This window comes from Dromaius novaehollandiae, chromosome 25 (assembly GCF_036370855.1).
Source record: "Dromaius novaehollandiae isolate bDroNov1 chromosome 25, bDroNov1.hap1, whole genome shotgun sequence".
Lineage (NCBI taxonomy): Eukaryota > Metazoa > Chordata > Aves > Casuariiformes > Dromaiidae > Dromaius > Dromaius novaehollandiae.
The window spans coordinates 2,387,806-2,410,843 of record NC_088122.1 but is presented as its reverse complement, the minus strand read 5'-3'; the positions used below and the strand labels follow the sequence as shown (position 1 = coordinate 2,410,843).

Below are 23,038 nucleotides of genomic sequence, written 5' to 3'. Positions count from 1 at the left end.
AATTGCTGGAGATGCCTCAGATTATATTCTGCAAAAGCATCACTTCTATGTTCTTGACTTTCTTGTTTTTCAGCTTGCACTGTACTCCCTGTGCAGGGCCCTGCCCAAAGGTTTGCGACTACGGCAAAGAGAAGACTATTGATTCAGTGACATCTGCCCAGGAGCTCCGTGGCTGCACAGTTGTTAATGGAAGCTTAGTTATAAATATCCGCGGAGGAAGTAAGTTCTGGATGAGTAAGGGGGTAGAGCGCACTGGGTGTTGGATCAGTGAATATGACACTCTCCATGAGCTGGGGGATTTCTCTTTTGCTTTGATCACTCTGAATTTTAGAGTGATTCAGGAAAAATAGCAGCAAAGCCAAGGCTCTTGTGGTGTTCATTAGGGTTTTTTCACTAATTGATTTTTTTAGTGTCATTTGGATTTACGTAGAGCTGTTCCATTTAATCTGTTTGGGCTTTGATATCAGTGTTTCTCTCTGAGATATCAGAAGGCTAAAACCAATGTTTTCCTCTCCGCAGATAACATAGCAGCTGAGCTAGAAGCAAATCTTGGCTTGATTGAGGAAATCTCAGGTTACCTAAAAATTCGCCGGTCCTATGCCTTGGTTTCGCTTTCTTTTTTTCGTAAACTACATCTGATTAGAGGAGAAACATTAGAAGCTGGGTGAGTTTCTTCAACAGATATTTTAATTTAGTACTCAGAAGTGTGAGGAGTGCCAGTGCTATCTGGTGATTTGTATTGGAAAACAATCCCTAATTTATTTTTAAATGTTATTCTGCCCATGGCTTGCAGCCTGTTGGGGAAGATGGTTTGTATTCATTTTTCCATGATGTCTGGATCAGTGTATGAGAACAAAAAAGTGAGTTTTCAGAGGATCTCTTCCCAATCTACATTTTCATTCTCTGCTTTCAGGAATTACTCTTTTTATGCCTTGGACAACCAGAATCTTCGCCAGCTTTGGGACTGGAGTAAGCACAACCTTACCATTGCACGAGGCAAACTCTTCTTCCATTATAATCCCAAACTGTGTTTATCAGAAATCCACAAGATGGAGGAGATTTCTGGGACTAAAGGGCGTCAGGAAAGGAATGACATAGCCCTGAAGACAAACGGTGACCAAGCCTCATGTAAGAAAGCTTCCAAATGCAGTGGGACTTTGCATCACTCTCCTTTCCCTCTGTCTTTGCTAACCTTTTATTCTCATTCCTCTCCACCTAGCCTACGAGTTTGTTCAGAGGTGTCCCCGTGTCATTTTGGTAAAGCACCGGTCATGCGACTTGCCACTTGCTCATACGCTGCAGCGACATTGTCAATGTGCCATGAGTAAAAGTACTTATGGGTTCTGCATCCGGCCAGGAACTTGCCTTGCCAGCTTTGGTTTTTCTCTTTGTGTGCTCAGCTGTGAGTTTTTCAGGGCTGAGTGTATTGTTGTGTCTTTCAGAAGAATTTAGCACAATATAACCTCAGTCCAGATTGGGACTGTGTTACTGCTGAGCACCTGATTAATAATCGTAATCTTCTTTTAGCCTGTCATGAGGGGACAGTATGCGTTCAGAACAAACATAGCAGAGGAACAGCTTTTTCACCCATCTCTAGAGCCATCTGAGGGAGTTGCTATGACAACAGTTGGAGACATTTTTCCTACAATTTTTGTTATGCTTTTCGGGGGGGTTTAAACTAGCAGCTTCCTTCCACAACAGCAGTAAGGTGATGCCTGTGTCAGCATGGCTAAGGAGCAAACAAGCAGTGTTGCTTCCAGCAGTCTCTCCCTAAAGTCCTACCACTCGGAGTGTAGTTGTACAGACGTTTATTTAGGCAGCAGTACTACCATGAGCACATCCCTTCTGCGCCCCCAACCCTGCTGCTTTTTCCTGTTCCGTGCCACGCGTGATCCCGACAGTGCTGCTTAAACAGCCCCTTCCTCTCTCCTGCCCTTGCTGCTGTGCTGGTGCAGCTGTTTGTGGACAGACTTAAAAAGTGAAGATCTTTCAGCTGGATCCATTTCCCAATCTGGTTTGAGGTATGCAGCAATGCTAGCACAGTGGGGAGAGGGGCGCGTAATCACTGCCTACCTAAAACTGGCCGTACCACTGGAAAACCCAGGCAGAACCACAGCCTCAGGGACATCGCAGCTCTGGCTGGGGCAGAGCAAAGGGGGTAGGTACAAGGAATTGACTTTCTGTAAAAGTTGTCCTCTCCCATGAGACATTAGCAAGCTCTTCCCACATTTGAGGATGAGACAGGATTTGGGGTTCAAATCGTGCACTGTCGCATGGTTGCGTGCAGCTCCTGGGCCAGCTGGTTGCTTTGCTTTAAAAGCATCAGGAGGAGATGGCTGCATTTCTCTTTGCCAGCTTTAACTCCGCTCTGCTGTGCTGTTCTCCTCGCCTCCCCCCGCCAGACCTCACGTTGCCAGTGTGTTTGGCTTTTTGTTTGTTTTTGTTTCAAGCCTAGTTTTCACGTTGGCAGCATCCTGTTTATAAAAAAGCCCTTGTTTGTTCTGGATGTGGTGCCAGTGAAATGAATGTTCTTCCTCCCTCGTGCAGCTACTGCAGGATTGGCAAATCCAATCAGAGCTACACAGCTTGTCCTTCTTGGACTGCTTGGACATACCATATCCTAACGCTTCCCCTGAGTCTCGAAACTCCACCCTCCTGCAACTGTTTGTTGTCTTCTCCTCCTGTTTGCAAAGGGACCGTGCTACTCCTGGCAAGGCTGGGAGTTCACTCCCTTTGAAGACAGAAGCCGCATAAGCGATGCAAACCATTTCGCTGGGTTCATCTATGCAGGTTGTCATGAATTTTAAAATATGTTACTTTTAGATATCCAGCTAACTAGAATTTAGTTTAAATCTTCTACAAGATCACTTTCATAAAATCATATAATAATTTAAGAGGGCAGTAACCTGTGGAGATCATCTATTCCAAACCCTGGCTCAAAGCATGGATAGCGTCAAAGATAAGATTTTAATGAGCAGCTCTTCTCAATGCTAAGGTTCCTCATACTCATCTGTGAAAAATAGAAAATTCTAAATTAATTAGAAATAGAAAACATTACTTTTAACATCAAAATCATTGTCATTTCTCTTCTGTTATAGGTGAAAATGAATTGTTAAAATTTTCTTCTATTAGAACATCTCATGACAAGATCCTATTGAAGTGGGAGCCGTACTGGCCTCCTGATTTCCGTGATCTCCTGGGATTTATGCTTTTTTACAAAGAAGCGTAAGTGGAAGCTTGAGGAGAGGGTACCTCCAGTGACCCACAGTTGGGGTACAAAATAGCAGCCACGCTGGGCTTCCACAAATGACAGTTGGCATTAAAGAGTAAACATTAAACCTGTTGTGGACATAGCTATTTAGTCTCTGTGATTTTTCTGGCTCTTTCAATTAAGTTTCCAGTGTTACCTGTTTATATAAGTGCTAGTTAAGATCCCTGACTTAACTGAGTTGTATACAGTCAGTGTTCCTCATTTAAGAGCAATCCAACATTAGTTGTTCCAACTGTTCTACACATCCATACGTGCTGTAACTGTGGGGGTGTAGTTTATCATCTCCCCATTATCTCCGTGGGATGATGAGATATTTATTCCATTTTTAGATGGGAACCATTCTTTAAAAATCAAGGTTACCAAACGGATATTCATCAATTCAGTTTTTTTCAAGCTGAAAATAATAAGCCTGGATTTAGTTGTCTGGATTGTTTGTGGAACAGCTCCTGATCTGTGATAGTGTTAGGAGACTGGGTTGCAAAACTCACTATGCCTCATTTCCAGAATCCAGGTAATGTTCCGAAAAGCCTGAAATCGGGATTTTGTTAATTTGAGACTTTTTTTTTTTTTCTTTTAAGTCCCTACCAAAATGTGACAGAGTTCGATGGCCAAGATGCTTGTGGGTCAAACAGCTGGACAGTTGTGGATGTTGACCCTCCTCCACGGTCAAATGAGCCCAAAGCCCAGGCCCAGCCAGGCTGGCTTCTGAGGGGCTTGAAGCCATGGACGCAGTACGCTGTGTTTGTTAAAACCCTGGTCACCTTCTCGGATGAACGAAGGACGTATGGTGCAAAGAGTGAAATTATCTACGTCCAGACCAATGCTACTGGTCAGTATCCTTAAATTAATATTGCTTTGCAAATAGAAAAATAGACCAAAGCCATCTTTAGACTAGTAGTCATGATAGTTCCGTGTCTGTGGCACTTTCCACTGACACTGCTGCTTTAATTTCATAGGAAGATATTCCAAAGCAAATGGAAGAACTTATCTCCCTGAATGGGGAGAGGGTACTAATAAGCACCTCTTTCATCGTGTTTGCGTGTGTGTAAGAGGAGAGCTTGCATGCACACTGGTGTAACCTCCTGCAGGTTTACTGAGTGTCAGTGTGCCTACTCTGGAGAACACTTGATTCCTGTGGAAAAGGAAACTTCCTTGTGTTTGTCTCATGTTCTGTCCAGGCCTCACAGAGCAGTGGAAATGACCCATGTCTCTTTTTCTCCCCCCGCCCCCGCAGTTCCTTCAGTCCCATTGGATCCGATATCTGTTTCTAATTCTTCATCCCAAATCATTTTGAAATGGAAGCCCCCCTCCGAGCCCAACGGAAACATCACGCACTACCTGGTGTTCTGGCAGCAGCAGGCAGAAGACAGCGAGCTTTATGAACTTGATTATTGCTTGAAGGGTGAGTGTGTGCTTCTGTGCCTGGCTTTCAAGCTTCCTGGATAGTGGGGCTATCTTGACATTGTCCATGGAGAGTCTTTCACACAGCTTTGAGGTAGTTTAAGTGCCTAATTTTACTATTCTCAAGACTATTGTTCAAGAAACAGGCTGTGATGCAGCTGTATTCTCCCACTGTTCAGTTACTTTGTACATTAGTCACTTCTGCCAGGCCATATACAAAAGCTCTCCAAAAACCATTTTTTTTACTGAAAGTAATCAGATATTTTATCCTTTGGAGATCTCCCATCTGCACTCATTCCTTTCAAACATGAGTAACAAGTATAAAAACAGCTATAGAGATAGTAAGATAAAATATTACGGTGCTTCTGGAGATCAGTGGCCAGGTTAACTTTTGAAGTCATCCTGTGCCTTTGTTTTTCGAAAGCTTTCAGGATCAGGAGTTTCATTGAGGACTCCCAGAACCTCATTTGCTGCTCTGTTTTCTGCACTGAGATGAACTGGGCTGGAATTCTGTTTGGCTACAGCAACATCTGAGCTTTTTTCCAAAACTAGCATAGATTTGAATCCTGTTGTAAAAGGGGGAAAACTGCTCGAGCTTGGATGTGAGAGTTCAGGATGCCTGAATGTGCTATGACTCTAGCATACGCTAGTTTTGGATCTTACCTATTAGCTGTTTTCCCATGGTGGGATCAAATGTCTGCTTCTGCCATGTCAAGCATGAGAATAATACTAAATGGCTTTGTCCATAGGATTAAAACTGCCCTCAAGGACGTGGTCTCCTCCTTTTGAATCCGAAGACCCTCAGAAATACAATCAAAGTGAAAATGAGGATGTCAGCGGAGAATGCTGCTCCTGTCCTAAAACAGACTCTCAAATACAAAAGGAGCTGGAGGAGTCTGCCTTCCGCAAGACATTTGAGAACTATCTTCACAATGAGGTTTTTGTCCCCAGGTACAAATAGCCAAAATTATTGTCTAAGTGGTGTGGGGTAGGGAAATGGAATTAATCATTAAACAAAAGCACTGGGCTGGACTGGGCCCTACTGCCAGTCTCTGGGCTTCCATGAGACTGTCTAGTCCAGCTGATTATGTGCATCTGAGACTGGTGAAAGCTGAGCACCTACAAGTGATGTTATTACAGATTTGGAAGATCCTGCTGTGTTTCCTGTCTCTGAATTCTCCTCAGCTTGAGAATAAAGTGAGAATCCTCAACAAATAGCTAAAAACCTGTAGCTCATTTAAACTTGTGTGATGTCAGAAATAGCCTTTTTTTTTTTCTTCTGTCTTAGAATTTTGTGGTCTAGCTTTTTATTGAGTTGAAAAGAAAAGAAAAAGGGAAGTTTACCCTGCCACAGCCTTGTCCTTTAGTGCGGTATTTGCGGTCTTCCTTGCACTTAGTCTGGGAAATACCTCCAATACCATGAGGAATGCAACTGCTGTGGGTGGTAAATGTCCTGTTTTGAAAGGCACACACAGTGTCACATTAAGCGGTGTTGAATATCTTCACACTTCATACGCAACTTACAGAGGAATAACTGTGAATCAGGTTAGAGTTTGTAATGATTTACCCTTGTCACTGTCATGTATTTTGTGCTCTAAATTTGTTCTCCACTTACTGTGTTTAGCTAAACAATTGTTTGCAGCTGCTTGACAAAAGCCAAGTTACTGCAACAAACCTTTTTTCTTACTAAGAGTGCATTACTAGACAGTTTCTCTTTTCTGTGAGCCTGATTGATGCCTGCTGCTGTCACATGGAAGTTCATGCAGTCACTCCTGTGCTATTTCCTTGCTGTTAGTGCGGATCAGAACAAGTTTCAGTGTGCAAAATGATGCCCAGGACGCAGCATATTCAAAACCAGAGGAAAAGCAAGTCATGTTCAGAAGCCAGATTCCTCTTGATGTAGGCAGACAATTCTGATCTGATTTTTTTTTTTTTTTTTTTTTTTTCTCCTTTCTCCTCTCTCTCCTCAATCTTATTGTGCAGCCAGCTCAGGATGCTTCTCAGGCCAGTTTCTGGGGTATGTATTTTAGGAAGAAACCAATCACCAGGATGTGCCACCTTGTCAGCCTGCGAAGGAAGAAATCTCCACTTCCCCTAGATAGGTTAATCACTTTAATACAACCCCCTTTTGCTGTTACGATAAGTGAGCAGCAGAGATAGTGTCCTCCTGACACGCAGCCTGCTTGTCTTTTGTGACAGGTTTCAGGCTGTGGCAGAGCAATTAGATTCTTGTGCCTTTTGCCAGCTCATAGGACACCCTGTCTAGAGCCTGGCAACTGAACGTAAAGCGTGTTTGACTTCAGATTCTTTTTTATATTGCTTCAGCTAGTTTGTCAGCCTCTCTCAAGCACTGTTGTGGCCTCTTCCTTGTGGGGGGGAGCCTTCAGGCAGTCCCTGGGAGGAATCTCAGAGATGAGGCTAGCAGAGTGTGGGAAATGGCAGGGTGGAGAGGACAGAGCAGCTGAGAAGCTGCACCACCTATGTCTTGTCTCCTTGTTTTCTGTGTGCTATTTTTCTCCTCCTGTCCCGTTCCCAGCTATCTGATCCCTCTGCAGTATCCTTTGGTCCTGGGCTCTACCGCAGATCTGCCATGCTCTGCCTCAGTCCAGGTCTGATCTCACCTGACTTTCTCAGAACCCCTGTGGAGATCCCAGAGCTGTTCCTCTGCCTCGTGCACAGTTAATTAGATACTCTGAGAGTTACAAGTCTTGTGGCTTAATTTGTTTCGGCATTGGTAAGGCAAACGAGACGCTTCTAAATGCTTCTTGCCGTACCCACTTTCCCAGTCATAGCTAGTGGGTATCTTTATGCCACGTGCTTTGTAATATTCCTTTGTAGCTAACAAAGTGGCCATCAGAAGCTGATGCTTTGTTTCTTCTTTACTGTGTTATTCACTCTATATTGAAAAGAGTTTTTCACAGTTTGGAACAAAAGGGTGATCAAACACTGGAGCAGGATGCCCAGAGGTGCTGTGGGGTCTCCGTCCTTGGAGATGGCCAAACGCAGTGGACCCAGCCCTGAGCAACCTGTTCTGGTTGACCCTGCTTTGAGCAGAGGGGTTGGATTAGACAATCTCCAGAGGTCACTTCCAACCTCAGCAACTCTGTGATTCTGTGAAAAGTATGGGAAGTGTTCAAAAGTAATAGAAGTCCTGAGAGGCAGAGGGGAACTAAATGGCTGCTATTCTGAGAGCCCTCATGCATGCCGATAATCTCCGGTAGTAGGAGGAAAAGGAATCCAAACCTGAGTATTTCACATGGCAGCTCACTGGAGCTACTGAAATGGCCAGGAGTTGTAATGAAAGTTGCACTGGAACAACTGTGGGGAGACATCAGATGGTTGAAAATACAGAGGGCTTGGCAAGAAAATTGTTGCAAATCTAGGCTAATAAATATGTGAAGGTCTGGGTTTACAGCTTCCAAAGTTTTTCTTGCTTTCTGTTACTCAGGAAGAAAGAAGTTGTTGTTGTGTTGCATCGATGGCCTAGTTACTGTTTTACTTGTGAAAAACAACTCTTAAATGTGAGGAATGGCTGAATCCACACTTTGTAAACAGTGGGGTGTAGCTTTGCTTTTAAGTACAAACAAGATTCTGGTTGACCGTAAGGATCCCTTCTAAAGGAGGGAGGTGGCATGACCCAGGCCTGGATCTTTGAACTCTGCCCCATTGGTGGGGGACTCTCTTCAGAACAATGCACAAGTCGAGATAACAGCAACTTAAAAACGATGTCTCTGGAGTTAATTAGTAATTACAGGAAGAGAAAACTAAAACCTGGAATGTGCTCTGCTGAGCCTGCCATTAGGCATCACATTTTTGCCTTAGGTGGACGAATGTGCTTACATTGTTGCGTGCAAGGTGATGTTTAGTTTGAGGAAATCTTAAAATCTGCTTTCCGACTGGCTGCATTTGTAGTTTGAGAAAAAATAACATCAGAAAATGGAACTGGGGATTGCAGACAAAGACCTGATCCATGCAGGCACCTGCTGTGTTCTAGTTGGCCAGTCATTTGCTCGGCAGTCAGGGTGGCAGTGGAAAGTTCAGTTCAGCAGCAAAGATTTGCTTCAACAGCTTGTTACATTTTTAGAGACTGGAGATGCCTCAAGTGTGGGTTCAGTTCAGGTCACTCTTTGTACCCTTTAATAGCTGCACGCACATGCACACACAAAAAAAGATCATCATCCTCTTAAAATACATGATCCACTCTTCAAATGGCATTAATTCCTTTTGTGTAACTGAATACTACTACCGATTCCCCAAGTTGCTTAGTTCCCAACCTGGGATTCCTGTTTGTGAGTGTGTTGCAGGAAGCAGAGTTTCACTGTCTTGATATTAGAGCAAGCAGTTTTGGTTTGGTAGTTGTTGGGGTTTTTTCCCTCCAAGTAAACTAAGTTTTTGAATGGTTCTTAGTTCTATTGCATTGATTTTTTTTTTTTCCCCTTTTTGGTTGTTTGTTTATTTAACATAATCTGACATGAAGGTTGGCTTGTAGCGTTCCCTTGCAGACAGGGGAGTTGACAAGATGACAAGATGACACTCAATTTTATTTTCACGACTGCAGAAACTGACTTCCAGACTAATGTGCAATAATTTGAGAGGCGATCTTTGGTTAACAAACAGCACAATGAATATATATGTGAATCTGTCTATTTTAAGTGTCTGTTGAAAAGGACTTAGAAATATTTGGTTTCTCATGAAAAAGTTAAAAGTATCTAAAGAGACTGAATCCTCAGTCTGAATCTGGGTGGTGAATGCATTCCAGTGAGCTGTGAAACTGCTCTTATGCTTTCGTATTTCTCTTATGTATGTGCTTGTGCAGGGAAGGTGTCGCAAGGACGCAGGAACTTAAAGCCATGCCCATTGCAGGGGGCGAGACAGATTTTTAAGTCCTGAGTTTCTTGGTGGTTGTTGCCTTGTAAATATGAGGCTTGAATTTGAGTTTTCAGTTGTACTCTGAGCTCTCCAGTTTCTCTTTCTTTTCAGATAAATGTGCTTACATTGAAGATGATAAATAACTTTTTAACATGTAATATTTGACAGGCCATCAAGAAAACGAAGAGACCTTGGCTCCATGGCAAATGCCACTGTGGTGATACCCACCATCCCATCCTCTCCAAACGCTTCTGTAGCAGCATCTGAGAACACAGATGAACAGAAACCTTTTGAAAAAGTTAAGTCTAAGGAGTCCTTGGTTATCTCAGGCCTGCGGCATTTTACAGGGTATCGCATTGAGCTCCATGCTTGTAACCATGATGCTCAGGAATCCCGATGCAGTGTTGCAGCTTACGTCAGTGCCAGGACCATGCCCGAAGGTAATTATCTTCCCAAGCTTTTCTTTGGGTTGATGGAGGTGTGTGGGATATGGTCAGAAGGCTGTTTTTTCTGTGGGAGCCAGCTGCGGTAGAAAAACACCATGTAGAGCTGGTGCTTTCATTATTCCCTGACACAAAAGGATGATGTATTAAGTACTGGCAGCTTTGCTTTGTGTAAAAGACATGAAATAAACACTGTTATTAATCATGACTTTGGTTCTAGCTAAGGCTGATGACATCGTTGGTCCAGTTACTCATGAACTGGTTGAAAAAAATACCGTGCATTTGAAATGGCAGGAACCAAAGGAACCAAATGGTCTTATTGTGCTGTATGAAGTGAATTATGGACGTCTTGGGGAGACAGAGGTGAGAACTTCTGCTTGTCCCTTAACTCGGCACGTTTGGAGGAGCAGCTCCGTGCTTCGCCCGCTTCTGGGGGAGGCTCTGTTAGGGGTGATGCTGCGGAGGCTGGAAGTTGGATTTGTAGAGACCCTTCTGCATTTCTCTCTCTGGGTTCTTGTGTCACTTTTGGCATCATACCTCCTATATCATTGCTGGGATGTGGCTACATATTTTCTCACTTTAAGATTAGCGCTGAGCATGGCTCTGTACTTGTTTTGGGAGACCAGATGTGCTTCAAGATGCTGCTTGCTGCGGTAATCCATGGGAACCCAGAACTGTCCAGTCTTTGTTAGTCCCAGTGCATAAGGTGTTCTGTCCTTTTGGTTTCCTTTTGCATGAACCAATGTGATATAAGAATTTGCTAGTGAGCTTGTATCCTCTGGAAGCCTCTGTGGTGACATCAAGAACTAAAAATTTGCCTCTTTGGTGCCTCTCAGCCAAATAGGAATATCTGATTTGCTAACTTTATGCCTAGACTTGTCTAGGAGTTTTATTTCACAGAAGGACAGAAGTTGTAGATCTGAATTTCAGTTCCTTAAAGATATCAAGGAAGTGTTGAGCAGCAAGAAGGCCTGCTGCCTGCGCAGAATGGCAGTGCCGTGTGGGCGGGAGGGCTTGCCAGCCGAGGTCAGGTTTCAGGGCTGAGGTATAGTACAGCAAATGGCATACGTTCTGTGTAATCTGAACTTCTTAAACTATAAAATGCAAATCCAGGACTAACCACTCTATTGGAATAGACCTGAGCATGTGAAAGCAATATTTGTGTGCATTTGCCAGTCAAGGAGGTGAGGAGGAAATCCTATTATGCCGTTATAGGCCTCTGGATTGTTGCAGAGGCAGCGTAATACAGCTTCCTCTTCCCTCTGCCTGCAGGAAGCCCACTACTGCGTTTCCCGTAAGCATTTTGCCAGTGAACAGGGCTGTAAACTGCGTGGACTGCAGCCTGGAAACTACAGTGTCCGTATACGAGCTACCTCACTGGCTGGAAATGGCTCATGGACAGAACCTACTTATTTCTATGTGGCTGATTATTGTGAGTTTGGATTTTTTATTTTTTCTTCTTCAACATTTAATTGCTGATAGAAACCCAGGTGGTTGTTGGAAGATGGGGATTTAGGAGGAGTGCACAGGGAACTGTAGAGGGTCATAAGATGTTTATCAATACATGTACTTTCAAGAAACTGAAAATACTTAGAAGTGAATTGGTTTCTTTCACTTATTTGTTGAACTGCAGTTTGAGTTCTCGTTCTGAGCAGCTCTGCGTTCTGTATCTGAAGCAACCTCTAGCTTCATGTTCGTTCCTATTTATTCAAGGGGGAGATTTTGTTCAGGAGAAGACTTGCATTTTGAGGCCTGTGTAATGCCTCTGTCTCTTTCTCTCTTAGTGAATGCTCAGCCTAATATTGCTGTTATAATTGTTCCGATCATTTTTGCGATAATACTTGCTGGAATTATTGGAGCTGCTTACGTGCTTGTGAAAAAGAGGTGGGTGCGATCTTATGTGGTTTTCACCAGAACAAATAAAACTTATATCCAAAGGTTTTGTTCACTTGCTGGAAGTAATTCTGTGTGGTATTGTCTTTATTTTCTATTTAGATAACGATTTGAACTTAGTTTAGGAAATATTTTGTGCTTTTTGGAAACTGAGTCACTTTGTATTTGCTGTATGCTTTGGGAATTAATGAGACTGTCTTAAGTCCAAAAGCGTTGAAGGCAGCGAATGCACTGAAAAGCTTCTCTATCTTTTCCAGACAAACTGAAGGACCAACTGGGCCACTCTATGCATCCTCTAACCCCGAATACCTCAGCGCCAGTGATGGTGAGAGCAATGAGCGCTGTCTGCTGTGCTGCTTCTCTCCTGTAGTCATTCAGACAGTGCTACAGTATGGGTTGGGCTTTTTCCTTTACGGATTTTTCTGGCTCTTTTTTGAGAAGTTTATATCCACGGTACACTGTGGCAGTGCTGCAGAAGCCTGTCGCAGAAATACCTTTCAAACGATGCTCTCTCCATTCAGAAGTGTCTCTCCCTGTTTAACAGTTTATGTCCCGGACGAGTGGGAGGTCCCACGAGACAAGATCACGCTCCTCCGAGAGCTGGGACAGGGCTCTTTCGGCATGGTGTATGAAGGGATTGCCAAGGACATAGTAAAGGGAGAGCCAGAGACTCGAGTAGCTGTAAAAACTGTCAATGAATCAGCCAGCCTCCGAGAGCGCATTGAATTCCTAAACGAAGCTTCTGTGATGAAAGGGTTCAGCTGCCATCATGTGGTAAGCAGTCCTGTGTGCCTTTACATAGTTAGCAAGTGAAAGTCCCACCATGTAACTAATGTTTCTTTAACACTCTCGAAGCTCAATATTCAGGTTACAAAAGTAGCTCTGTTTTCATAGCTGGGCTCTGCCCAGTGTGTTTGGACACAACCCCAAAGGAAATTCTCATTTGTTTTCCAGGTTCGCCTCCTCGGGGTGGTCTCCAAGGGGCAACCTACTCTAGTGGTGATGGAGTTAATGGCCCATGGAGATTTGAAAAGCTACCTTCGCTCTTTGAGACCTGATGCTGAGGTAAACACAGAGAGGGACTGTGTTGTGTAACAGACTAACTTGATTTGGTTTCTAATTTTTTTTCTTTTTTTTTTTCTTTTTTTTTTTTTTTTTTGTAGAATAACCCTGGTCGTCCCCCACCAACACTGAGAGAAATGATCCAGATGGCTGCAGAGATTGCTGATGGTATGGCCTATCTGAATGCCAAAAAATTTGTCCACAGAGATCTTGCAGCTCGTAACTGTATGGTTGCAGAAGACTTCACTGTAAAAATTGGCGGTATGTAGTGTATGGTCAGAAGACAATTCTGTGGGTCATATCTGTTGAAAAGGCAACTCTGTGAAATTCAAGACCAATGCTGTAAATGCACGTGATTTCCACTGGCTCCCTTTGGAAATGCAGCAAAGCGCTGTTTTATTTAAAGGGGATGAATATGTTTAGACTAGAAGCTGTCACTAAAAGTTGCCTCTCTAGAGTCTCTATCATGGCCCTATAATAGTTCAGAAAAAAAATGCAAAGAGGAGGAAAGCTTTCTGGATGCTAATCACAAGGGGACAAATGACTGAAAGGTAGGACATCAGGTATAGCAGTAGCCTAATGTCAGAGGAAAGAACTGCTCATCTAGAGGTGCTGCACAGTGAAAGTAGGAAAAGCTCTGGGGTGGGCAGCAGCCCCCCTGGTGCTGCAGAGAGGTTGTGAAGCGGTTCGGGGAATCTGCCAGTGGAAGGTGCAGGGAGGCATCCTGCACCGAGTGCCCACCTCTGCCAGCAGGGACGGTTTTGATCGTGCGTGTTTAGCAGCACGCTTCCTCTCAGTAACCATCAGTTAACCAAGTGAGCTCAGCGCAGAGACATCTAATACATCCCAATTGCTTTCCTCAGACTTTGGCATGACCAGAGATATCTATGAGACAGATTATTACCGAAAGGGAGGCAAAGGACTGCTGCCGGTGCGGTGGATGGCACCTGAATCACTAAAGGATGGTGTTTTCACTGCTTATTCGGATGTGTGGTAAGTCGCGCTCTGCCTCCCAAGCTGAATTCTAGCAGGAGAGCTCACTAATTTAACACACTTGATTTGTGTGAGTCGCTGACTTCTTCAGAATACAAACAAAACATTGTTTTTAAACTATCTTCCTAAAAATATAGTTGTTCTTTTAAAATATATGTTCTCCAAATTAACAATGTCAATTATAGATCTCCAGGATATTATATTCTTACCAGAAGTCTTGTCTTTTTTCTTAGGTCATTTGGTGTTGTCCTTTGGGAAATAAGCAGTTTAGCAGAGCAGCCATACCAGGGACTGTCCAACGAACAGGTGCTAAAGTTTGTAATGGATGGAGGATACCTGGATCAGCCAGACAACTGCCCTGAGAGGCTGTAAGTAGTGAAGCAGGCGGTAATGAACAAGCTGCACTCCTTTAGCTGCAGTGTGGTCAACAGAGGTGGCCCCATGTGTGGCACCTCTTAGCCCCTTCCCTGCTGGTGGAAGAACAAAGCAGAATGTAGTGAGGCACCTGCCCTAGATAGAAATGCAACCAGCACATCCTCAGAGAGCCAGGAATTAAAGCCAGAGTCCCAAGCCAGCCTATTTCCCTAAAATGGAGAAATGAAACCAGCCTGGACCTTATATCAGGAGTACAGACTCGAGAATAAAGTATAAAGCATAGGAAAAGCTTAAACTACAAATAAGCACTACATCAGTTGCCCCAAACAAGATGCTTTTGCCCTTCTGCACACTGGTGAGTGGTGGTTTACATACGTAACGCGGCAGGGCCTGGCCACGGTCTGCATCCACGTGGCTGCAGAGGCTGGAAAGCAGCTTGCTAATCCAAGGTCGCTGAGGTTTTGCGTAAATCATCTTTCTGTACTACGTAAATAGTTTGGTGTTGCATTGCCTTGAGAATTACAGCGTTTAACTGCTAATTTTCAGAAATCCAATTTATGGCTAATGAGAAGGTAAAGGTAGGGGAACGCTTGGCTGAGCCAACAGCTGTTTATCATGTCTGCGGCTGTTTCATTGCTGTGGCAGACTCATTGCTCCACTTAGAGACCTTAAGGCTGGGCTGCCTGCAAGCTGAGAGGAAAAAGGGGCACTGTGTGGAGACACAGTGAAAAACACCTTACAAAGAGGATTAGAAGCCAAAGCCAGACGTTCTCCTGTGCCGGGGTTAAGGGTTACTGTCCACAGCTGCTCGTGATGTTCCCTGTCTGATGGTTATTGCATCCCCAGAGCCATCAGCGCGGCTGCATACCCAGATGCTCTCTCAGCTGTTTCTGTCAGAATAATTAAAAAATCCTGTTACTAAGTGTTTAACCTGAGCTAGGTCATTCTGACAGAAAGGGTGTAAGGAGCTGCAAGTGAAGCAGGACGCAGAGATGAGGGGAAGGAGCCCTGGCTGGGAAAGGGAACACTGAGAGTAACTAGCTGGTTTCAGTAACCTCTTACCCCAGCCCAGTTCTAGCCAAAACAGCATGTCCAGCTCCACAGTCAAAAAATAAACATGTTTTGTGAGTATCCCTATGATAAAAGCCTGCTCTCCTGGGGACTTTTCTCTGGTGGCCAATTACAAACTCTAGTTTGAAAGTCTGTTTGTACTTGGGACATTTGCAAGTTCTTTCTTCATGGTATCTGATAACATATGACCTCTTGCTGCAGTCTTTCTTGTAGGTGGGATGTTTACAGGACTTCTGTCCTCTGCACAACCTCCTGTTTTCCTTGAAGTTTTTGGAACTTAGTTATCTTTCAGATTGAGGTGAAATTAGTCAATGAATTAAAAAAAAAATTGTGACCTGGATATAAGCATGTGTGCGCATGCATGCCGAGTGCGTGAACTACAGCCCTGTTTCCTTTCGAAGCTGAGTTAAGAACAATTGAAGGAATTGGAAGGAATAGTTGATTTAGACAGAAATAGCAAAAAAGGAGTGTAAGGATCTACAGGCAAAAATGGAGACTGGAGAAGGAACAAACACAACTCCAGTTAGGGACAGGGGGATCGAGGACCAGAGGAATAGCCCCTGTTGTGGGTGGTCTGACACGGACACGAGCGCTGGTCTGCGTCAGCCCTGCCTGTGTGGAATTGTTTCTTCTGTCCCTGACACTTGTTTGTCTTGACGCAGGCACAGCCTGATGCAGATGTGCTGGCAGTACAACCCTAAAATGCGCCCCACCTTCATTGAGATCATCGAGATGCTGAAGGAGGACTTGCACCCCAGCTTCCATGAGGTCTCGTTCTTTTACAGTGAGGAGAACAAACCTCTGGAAACAGAGGAGTACGAGATGGACTTTGAGAACATGGAGAGCATTCCCCTCGATCCCTCCTCATACTCGCAGAGGGACAAAGTTCTGGGTCGGGACAATGGACCCTCCATGGCCCTCAAGGGGAACTATGAAGAGCACATACCTTACACTCACATGAACGGTGGCAAGAAAAACGGGCGGATTCTCTCCATGCCCAGGTCAAGCCCTTCCTAACGCTTCCTGTTTGGCCCAAGGGTTGTGTCTGCTTTTTCCCCTTCACAAATCTCAGGACTCTTCTTATTGCTGCCACAGTGTATGACACACATCTACAAACTCTTCAGATTTTTAATCATCTTATGATTAATACTTTTTTTTTTTTTTTGCCAAGTTGACTGGTTGTCAGTGGACTTATCTGTGAATATAAATGGAAAAGGTTTCCATGGCTGCTGTCCCTTCTGTAACCATGGTTTCAAAACAGGAAGTGACCTTTTAAGTTAAACTAAAGGAGGAGCATCCACGTTTGCCAACGAAAGAAGTGAAATTTGCTGGTATCTGAGCTACAGTATAACGGTGCGGAACAAAACTTCTGCAGGACAAAAGCATTTTCAGTAGAATTCCAGGCTTTCAGGCATACTCGTCACTACAGCTGAAGGATTGAACACCCATCGATGAGACGCGCCATATCCTCAGATTGACCAATAGCTGCTGCTTTCATACTTTTTAAATGGGTTAAATCCCAGGGGTGCGTGCGTGTGTGTGTGCGTGCGCGTGTGTGCAGTATATATATGTGGGGTGTATATGTATATCAAAATATACACTTCTTTTTGTACATAAGTTTTGTATGTTCTCACAGAAGCTTTCCTCTTCTCAGAAGTGTGTACTTATCTTTTCCCCATTTCCCTGGAGTGACTGAATCCTAAACAGATTATTTTTATACTAAGGACTCTTGGGAGTAGGTTTTCTCTCATTAACAAATGAGGAAAATGTGCTGGGAGCCAAAGGAGCAGAAATCTGAGATTTATGGGTACTTTCAAGACCAAACGAAGTAGGAGTCCCCTGACCTGAGATACTGAGTTTTCTGTTCTTACAGCATTGAGTATATATATTGTTTGTTGTAACATATTTAAAATGTCTTTAGTTTAAATTTAAACTTCATATAAATTATTGACTGTTTATGATCCTTTCTGGGAGGGTAGAATTTGGGGGATTGTTTGGTCTTAAAGTGGTCCAAAGATTTCAGAATGAACTAATTTTAGCTGATTACCCTTTTAGGAGCTATGGAGCACATGTTAAGTTTATACTTGACAAGGCTTTATAATACAGTTTCATGATTTATATAATGCAGTCAGCTGGCTCCAGTTGAAGCCCTGAGATAAAGTAGTTGGGACTTGACTTGGCTGTTGGGGGCTGAAGGACACCGGGATGTCCCTGTCCTGAGTCCTGCTGCTTCTTTACCCCAACTCCCTTGCTTTGCCTTCTGCGCGTGTTGTGCCGCAGAAGAAACCGGCAAGGGGAAGAGCAAGGACTCTACCAAAAAGAGACACTAAGCCAATCTAAGGGGGGAGAGCACGAGGCTCTTGGCTCTGTACATGAAGCAGAAGCTGAACGTGACTGTGGTTAGCTACCCGCTGCCTGTCTGCTGCTGCTCGGGCGTCTGGCCTAGTGCTGCCTGCGGGCCTTCGATGCTTTCCTGAGATACCTGCGCTGTGCCCTGCGCCTTTCCCAGGGCACGTGTTAGCCACTGCTTTCAGCTCTTCAGGATGTTAACTTTCTGTCTTTTGGACTGTGCTTTGTTTTGCTGCTGTTTGCATAAAAGACAGAGCTGATCAGCACAAGATGTTAGAAAATAATTGTGAAACTAGATGTGTCTCACAGTGATGAGGGAGTGTGCTGGCAGGGAGAGGTGCTAAAGCAAGAAATGAACACTATTACAGATATTGCAGGCCATTGTAGTACAGGAGGGGATTTTAAAAGGGGAGAGATTGCTCAGTTCTCCACTTCTCCTCTTGGAGAAGTCCAGTGAAAAAGAGCATGCGTACTTATTCTCTCTTCTGGGTGAAAATGAGGTTTTTCTGATTTGGTGAGAGTGGGGACACTACACAAAACTGACGTGTGGCTTTTTATTCCAGCCCAGGCAGGGCCGCTTCTTTCTCCCTGTAACTGAGTGAAACAGGGCTGGAGTTCGTAGGGAAGCACCTCTCAGCTCCCGCTCCACTCGAGCCAAACCGTAGTTAAACCTGTTAGGACAACATCTGCGGAGGGTTATGGACTCTGCACCACCAGGACTTGTCAGCCCTTTGGGCTTGTTAAATCTGGTCTGTTTGAACCGAGGTGAAAAGTACAAAAAGACTGCTCGCAAAGTTAGATGGAAAATAGGCAGTATGAACATGGGGTAAGAACCTTCAATTTCTAAAGGCCTCGTTTACATTTCTTCTGCTTTACAAAGTAGTAACTGTTTAGCAGCTCTATGCTACACTGCAGGAAAGAAGACATATTCTCACACTTTTCTAAGGAAGAGAAGCTTTTCTTACTAGAAATTTTTTATTTATTTTAATATATAAAACACTGTAAAAAAACCAAACAATTTGTTTTCTTAAACACACAGAACATGTAAATTTGTATTGGTAAAAACTTGGCAGGTGGATATGGTGGGATTATTTTCATCCTGTTCTGGTGCAGTCTACCTCAGTGTTTCTTAAGGATATTTTTAATACTGTGCACCTCTAAACTTGTTTAAATATTCTGGTCTGGACCTATTGTGGATCAGGGAAAATCAATATCAGCTGATTCCAATACTAGGGACCATTCACTGAAGGGAATGGGTAAGAACAGCTAGTCAGCATTTATCATTAATCTGAGCAGTAGTGACCAAAGGAACCTGTTTACAGTTTCGCATGCACAATAGCCAATTTGGATCTGATATCCTCTTAGTTCTGTTGTGATTTAAAAAGAAAAAAAAAAAGCAAGCCATTTAAATATTTGGACTTTGCAAATTAATGACCTAAAAGGAATAGACAGCTTCCTTCTGGAGCTGTGTTTGCCAGTGTGGACCAGTGACTGTGACTAGCCCTTGTTCTGGTTGAATTTGGCTCTCTCGGTCACATGCCTTTCTCACTGCACAGGTAATCTGGAGTAATGCCAGTAGGAGGGTGTGACCTTCTGGAGTAAACCTTTCCCACACCTCATTGTTTTGGTAAGATTTTAAATTGCAGCAATCATAACTGTAGGAATAGAAGATCTATTACATAAACAAACATTGGAACCTTGTGTTGGGTCAGGCTTTTAAATTCACTTGATATTGGTTGGCCCTCTGAGTTCACATGATTTGCAACACTCAGATCACCGAACAAGGGAATATGTGTTTTGCTTTGTGGACAGGCGGTCCATTCACGTGGCTCATGTTGTCATCTTCACTCTGCACCAAACTGAGCAGTTGTTTATACCCAGTACAGTGCGTAAAGATTTCTCCGGTCACCTTTCTATATTGTGCCAAGGATAAGGAAAGACGTATGGTACTAGTGGTAAAAATATATTTTTTCCCGACAGCTAGTCCCTTTAAAAATAAAAAAAAACACTAGTGGTTGCCACTCATGGCTGTTAAAGATTACACTTACCTAGCTATAGAATTAGGAAGAGTAAATGACGACCTTCTGTAAAGCCCAGCTCTCACTTCTGGAAAATCCTTTACTTTCAGCCCGCAGTTGACACTTTGGTCTCTATTGTTGGAAGATCTTTACCCTGGGCATGCAGAAGTCCCTCGCTTGGATCTTGCTGATACCTGTTCAGAGATGACAGGGGCTGTGTGTAAGTCGAGATTGCATTTGTTAGATGAAACCTTCTCTATATGAGGTGTTGCTCAGAATTCATTTCCAGGAAGGGGTGTTATGCAACAGGTGGCTGTGCCTTCATCCGGGGAGCTGCCGCTCTTCAGCTGGGCGAGATCCCTATCGGGGTGAGACTGTCACAGCTGCAGCAGAAGCACAAGCACATGCTACTAAGTGATAAGTGGAGCCAAATGGTGGTGCAGGAAACCAGGTGGAGTGGCTGGAGGAGGGCAGCTCTGACCAGCAGGTGGGAAGCTCTTTTTTTTTCTTGAGATTGCATTTGCCTTGGGGCTGGATCCTGCCCTTTGCAGAAGGGCAGCTGAGAAGTTCCCACTTGCATCACAGGGCAAAGCCTCGAATGTGTTTAGGAGGAGTGATCGCCTCCTGTGTGTGGTTCAGGGACAGCGAGGGGCACCACCAAGTAGCCAGAGCTTCACCATCTCTAAAGCTAGTAAAGCAGGAAGCACAAGAAACAGCTTTCTATGCTCTGCTGTGTTTCTATTGAGCAAATATTTGAAGGGTGAGACTGGAGAGGTTTCTGAGAAACGTTTGCACGTTAAATTCAATCGCCACTTCCTGAATGCCTCTTGCAAATCTGGTACTTCTCTTGCAGTACAGTGCAGCATTGCAAAGCTTGTCTGTTAGGTTAAAAACATGGCTTTCTTGGCTGCTTGTAAATACTCTGTGTTGTAAAATAGAAGAGCTAATCAACATAAACTCTGTGCCAGCACAGAGTCAGAACCGTGATAGGAAATAGACCAAGCTGCAACAACGCTATTTTACGTTGACAGTAAAGCAGCTGTGTTGGTATGAAGAGGCTGCTCTTAGGTTGCTAAAGGGTACTCTTAATTTATGGGTAGTATATCTCTCTCCTCCTAAATTTGTATTATAGTAATGGGACACTTTGCTTAATTTTAGTATGTTGCATATAATGTTGGTATCTCTTTGGAAAAATCTCCAAGTTGCTTATTGTGTTATTGACCTAAATATATGATGAAGGCAAACAGGAAAAGACAGGAGCAAGGAGGGTACTGTGTCAGTTATCCTAGAGCCTCCCTGTTTAGGGAGGGAGAGAGGCAATCAAGTTCCCTCTTAATGTCACTGTGATAGGAAGACGGACCCTGAGATGCTCCGGGCCCCTCACTGCTAGCAGTGATTCCTGCTCTCAAGACTGGAACCTTGTTTTACAAGTCAGAAAATAAACCAGTATCTTTGTGCCATAAAACCTTAGTCTAAAGGCTGTGCTAGGTGCTCCCGTGATCCATGTGAGATTGGTTCAGAGACTGTGGAGTAATGGCAGAGTGAACAAGAAACGGCAGAAAACCCTCTGATCCTCTCGCTGTGTCCTAGCCTCCCTCGAAGCTGCCTCACCTGACTTCTCGTGGGAAGACTTGCAGGCCGGGCGGGCTTGGCGTGTCAGGAGCTCGCTCCCCTCCGCAGAGCAGCTGATGCCCCTCGTAGTTTCCTGTGCGTGTTTTCCAGGGAAAGGAGCTGTCGAATGGATTGGAATCAAGAAATAGTAACTTCAGAAATGCATACAATTCAAAATAAGATTAGTTAATGTTTGTATGAACTTAATTAAATTTGGCCTTTTTATTACCTTCTGCTTGGCTCTGTGTTAACTCTGCTTTGGATACTGTATGTGACTGTTGGTGTAAGAGCATTAACATGCTTCAACCTGTTCTGTTTTGGCTTGCCTTGTTACGGACATCACAAGAGTGAAGCCAGTAGTAAAATTGACTTTTGGAGGAATCGGACTATTCAAAAGCAATCATAAAGCTACCATTTTTAGTAAATCTGCTGTCATTAACTGTGCATTTCTTTTTAAAATTAAATTGCTTGTCCTTTTCAAAAGTAAGCACTTATTCTTGCAGTTTCAGCAAATCAACTGCAGCACAATGCAAGCTATAAGGGGACAGGTAGAGAAATGACTTTTTAAATATTGTATAATAAAGTTAGTATCAACTCCTACAGTGTTGGGTTTTGTTTTGTTTTTGCCAACATATTTGAATCAGCAAGAAATAATGTTTTTGGTAGTCATTTTGTTCTGAGTACATTGTCCCAGCTGATGGTACTAAATGGTTCCTTCTGCTCAGTGCAGAAGCTCGCTGCGAGCCCGGTCTGGCCCGGGCAGGGGCCCTGGCCTAATTCTGCTGAAGGAGCCATCAGCGGGGTTTAAATGTGGGCAGATGTGGGCTCGCTTAGGTGGATCCCAGCCAGTATTGAGATCCAATGTCCCCAGTATGGCTCTGACTTTGTGTTACCAAGACTCGAGTTTTTAGTACTATCAATGGAAAACGCAGCTTGAGCTCGGGATGGGATTACCTAAGAAATATGAGTACCTTAGCTGGCTGGTTACCAAAGCTCTTCTGTTAAACCCGAATTTGCCTAGCAGCATCTGGTAACACTTCAGGCATCTTTGTTTCTGAATACTTACCCCATAACCGAGTCCCATGAAAACTGCCTGATGGAGGGGTTTTTTGTTCTTTGTTTGGTTGTTTGTTTGTTTTTTTTTTTTTTTTTTGAAATGCCACTTTTAAATTTGAAAGGTTAGAACCTTATTTAGAAAGAAAAGCTTTACCTTTTTGCTTTAGTTGGACAACGATTATTTTCTTCAAGAATCAAAACAGTGGTCTGTGTTTGAGGAACTCAGTGGATGCAGGTACTGGGCATCGGTTTTACCAAACACAGCCAAGAGCAAATGTTGTTCTGCTTGCACCTTAAATAAACTAAAGACAGTTTCAGTTACATGTTAAGTGATGTTCTGTGAAGTCTTCATTTTTTCTCGTTTTCTGTTTAATCTTGCTGCTCCTGCCTTTCTTTCTGCGTGTAAAAGGTTCCAGAATACAGATGGTATTGCAGATACCTCTTGATTGAATTAAAGGATCAAATGTGCCATGGTTTAAAAAAAAAAAAAAAAAGAAAAAGAAAAAAAAAAGGGAAAAAAATTTTTTTTCAATGTTTTCATATGTAAGAGCCAAGCAGTGACATGTACAGAAAACACCTTTGAATACTAAGAAAAAATCTTGCTGTGTTTCAGAATATTGAACAAT

The 23,038-nt window shown here is 43.6% G+C and overlaps 1 protein-coding gene across 1 annotated transcript in view; it reads left to right on the top strand.

The window, feature by feature from the left end:
* The window catches only part of INSR (insulin receptor), a 57,082-nt gene extending 35,128 nt beyond the window's left edge, over positions 1 to 21,954 (top strand). The window contains exons 4-21 of the mRNA XM_064497361.1: positions 74 to 219; positions 520 to 664; positions 914 to 1,128; positions 3,099 to 3,225; positions 3,850 to 4,100; positions 4,506 to 4,673; positions 5,422 to 5,623; positions 9,710 to 9,981; positions 10,205 to 10,347; positions 11,257 to 11,416; positions 11,769 to 11,868; positions 12,135 to 12,202; positions 12,422 to 12,651; positions 12,832 to 12,942; positions 13,041 to 13,200; positions 13,803 to 13,932; positions 14,166 to 14,300; positions 16,041 to 21,954. Coding sequence (XP_064353431.1) covers positions 74 to 219; positions 520 to 664; positions 914 to 1,128; positions 3,099 to 3,225; positions 3,850 to 4,100; positions 4,506 to 4,673; positions 5,422 to 5,623; positions 9,710 to 9,981; positions 10,205 to 10,347; positions 11,257 to 11,416; positions 11,769 to 11,868; positions 12,135 to 12,202; positions 12,422 to 12,651; positions 12,832 to 12,942; positions 13,041 to 13,200; positions 13,803 to 13,932; positions 14,166 to 14,300; positions 16,041 to 16,395 — 3,118 coding nt within the window. The 3' untranslated portion in view covers positions 16,396 to 21,954. The remainder of the gene's footprint in view (positions 1 to 73; positions 220 to 519; positions 665 to 913; positions 1,129 to 3,098; positions 3,226 to 3,849; positions 4,101 to 4,505; positions 4,674 to 5,421; positions 5,624 to 9,709; positions 9,982 to 10,204; positions 10,348 to 11,256; positions 11,417 to 11,768; positions 11,869 to 12,134; positions 12,203 to 12,421; positions 12,652 to 12,831; positions 12,943 to 13,040; positions 13,201 to 13,802; positions 13,933 to 14,165; positions 14,301 to 16,040) is intronic.
* The last annotated feature ends 1,084 nt before the right edge of the window (positions 21,955 to 23,038 follow it).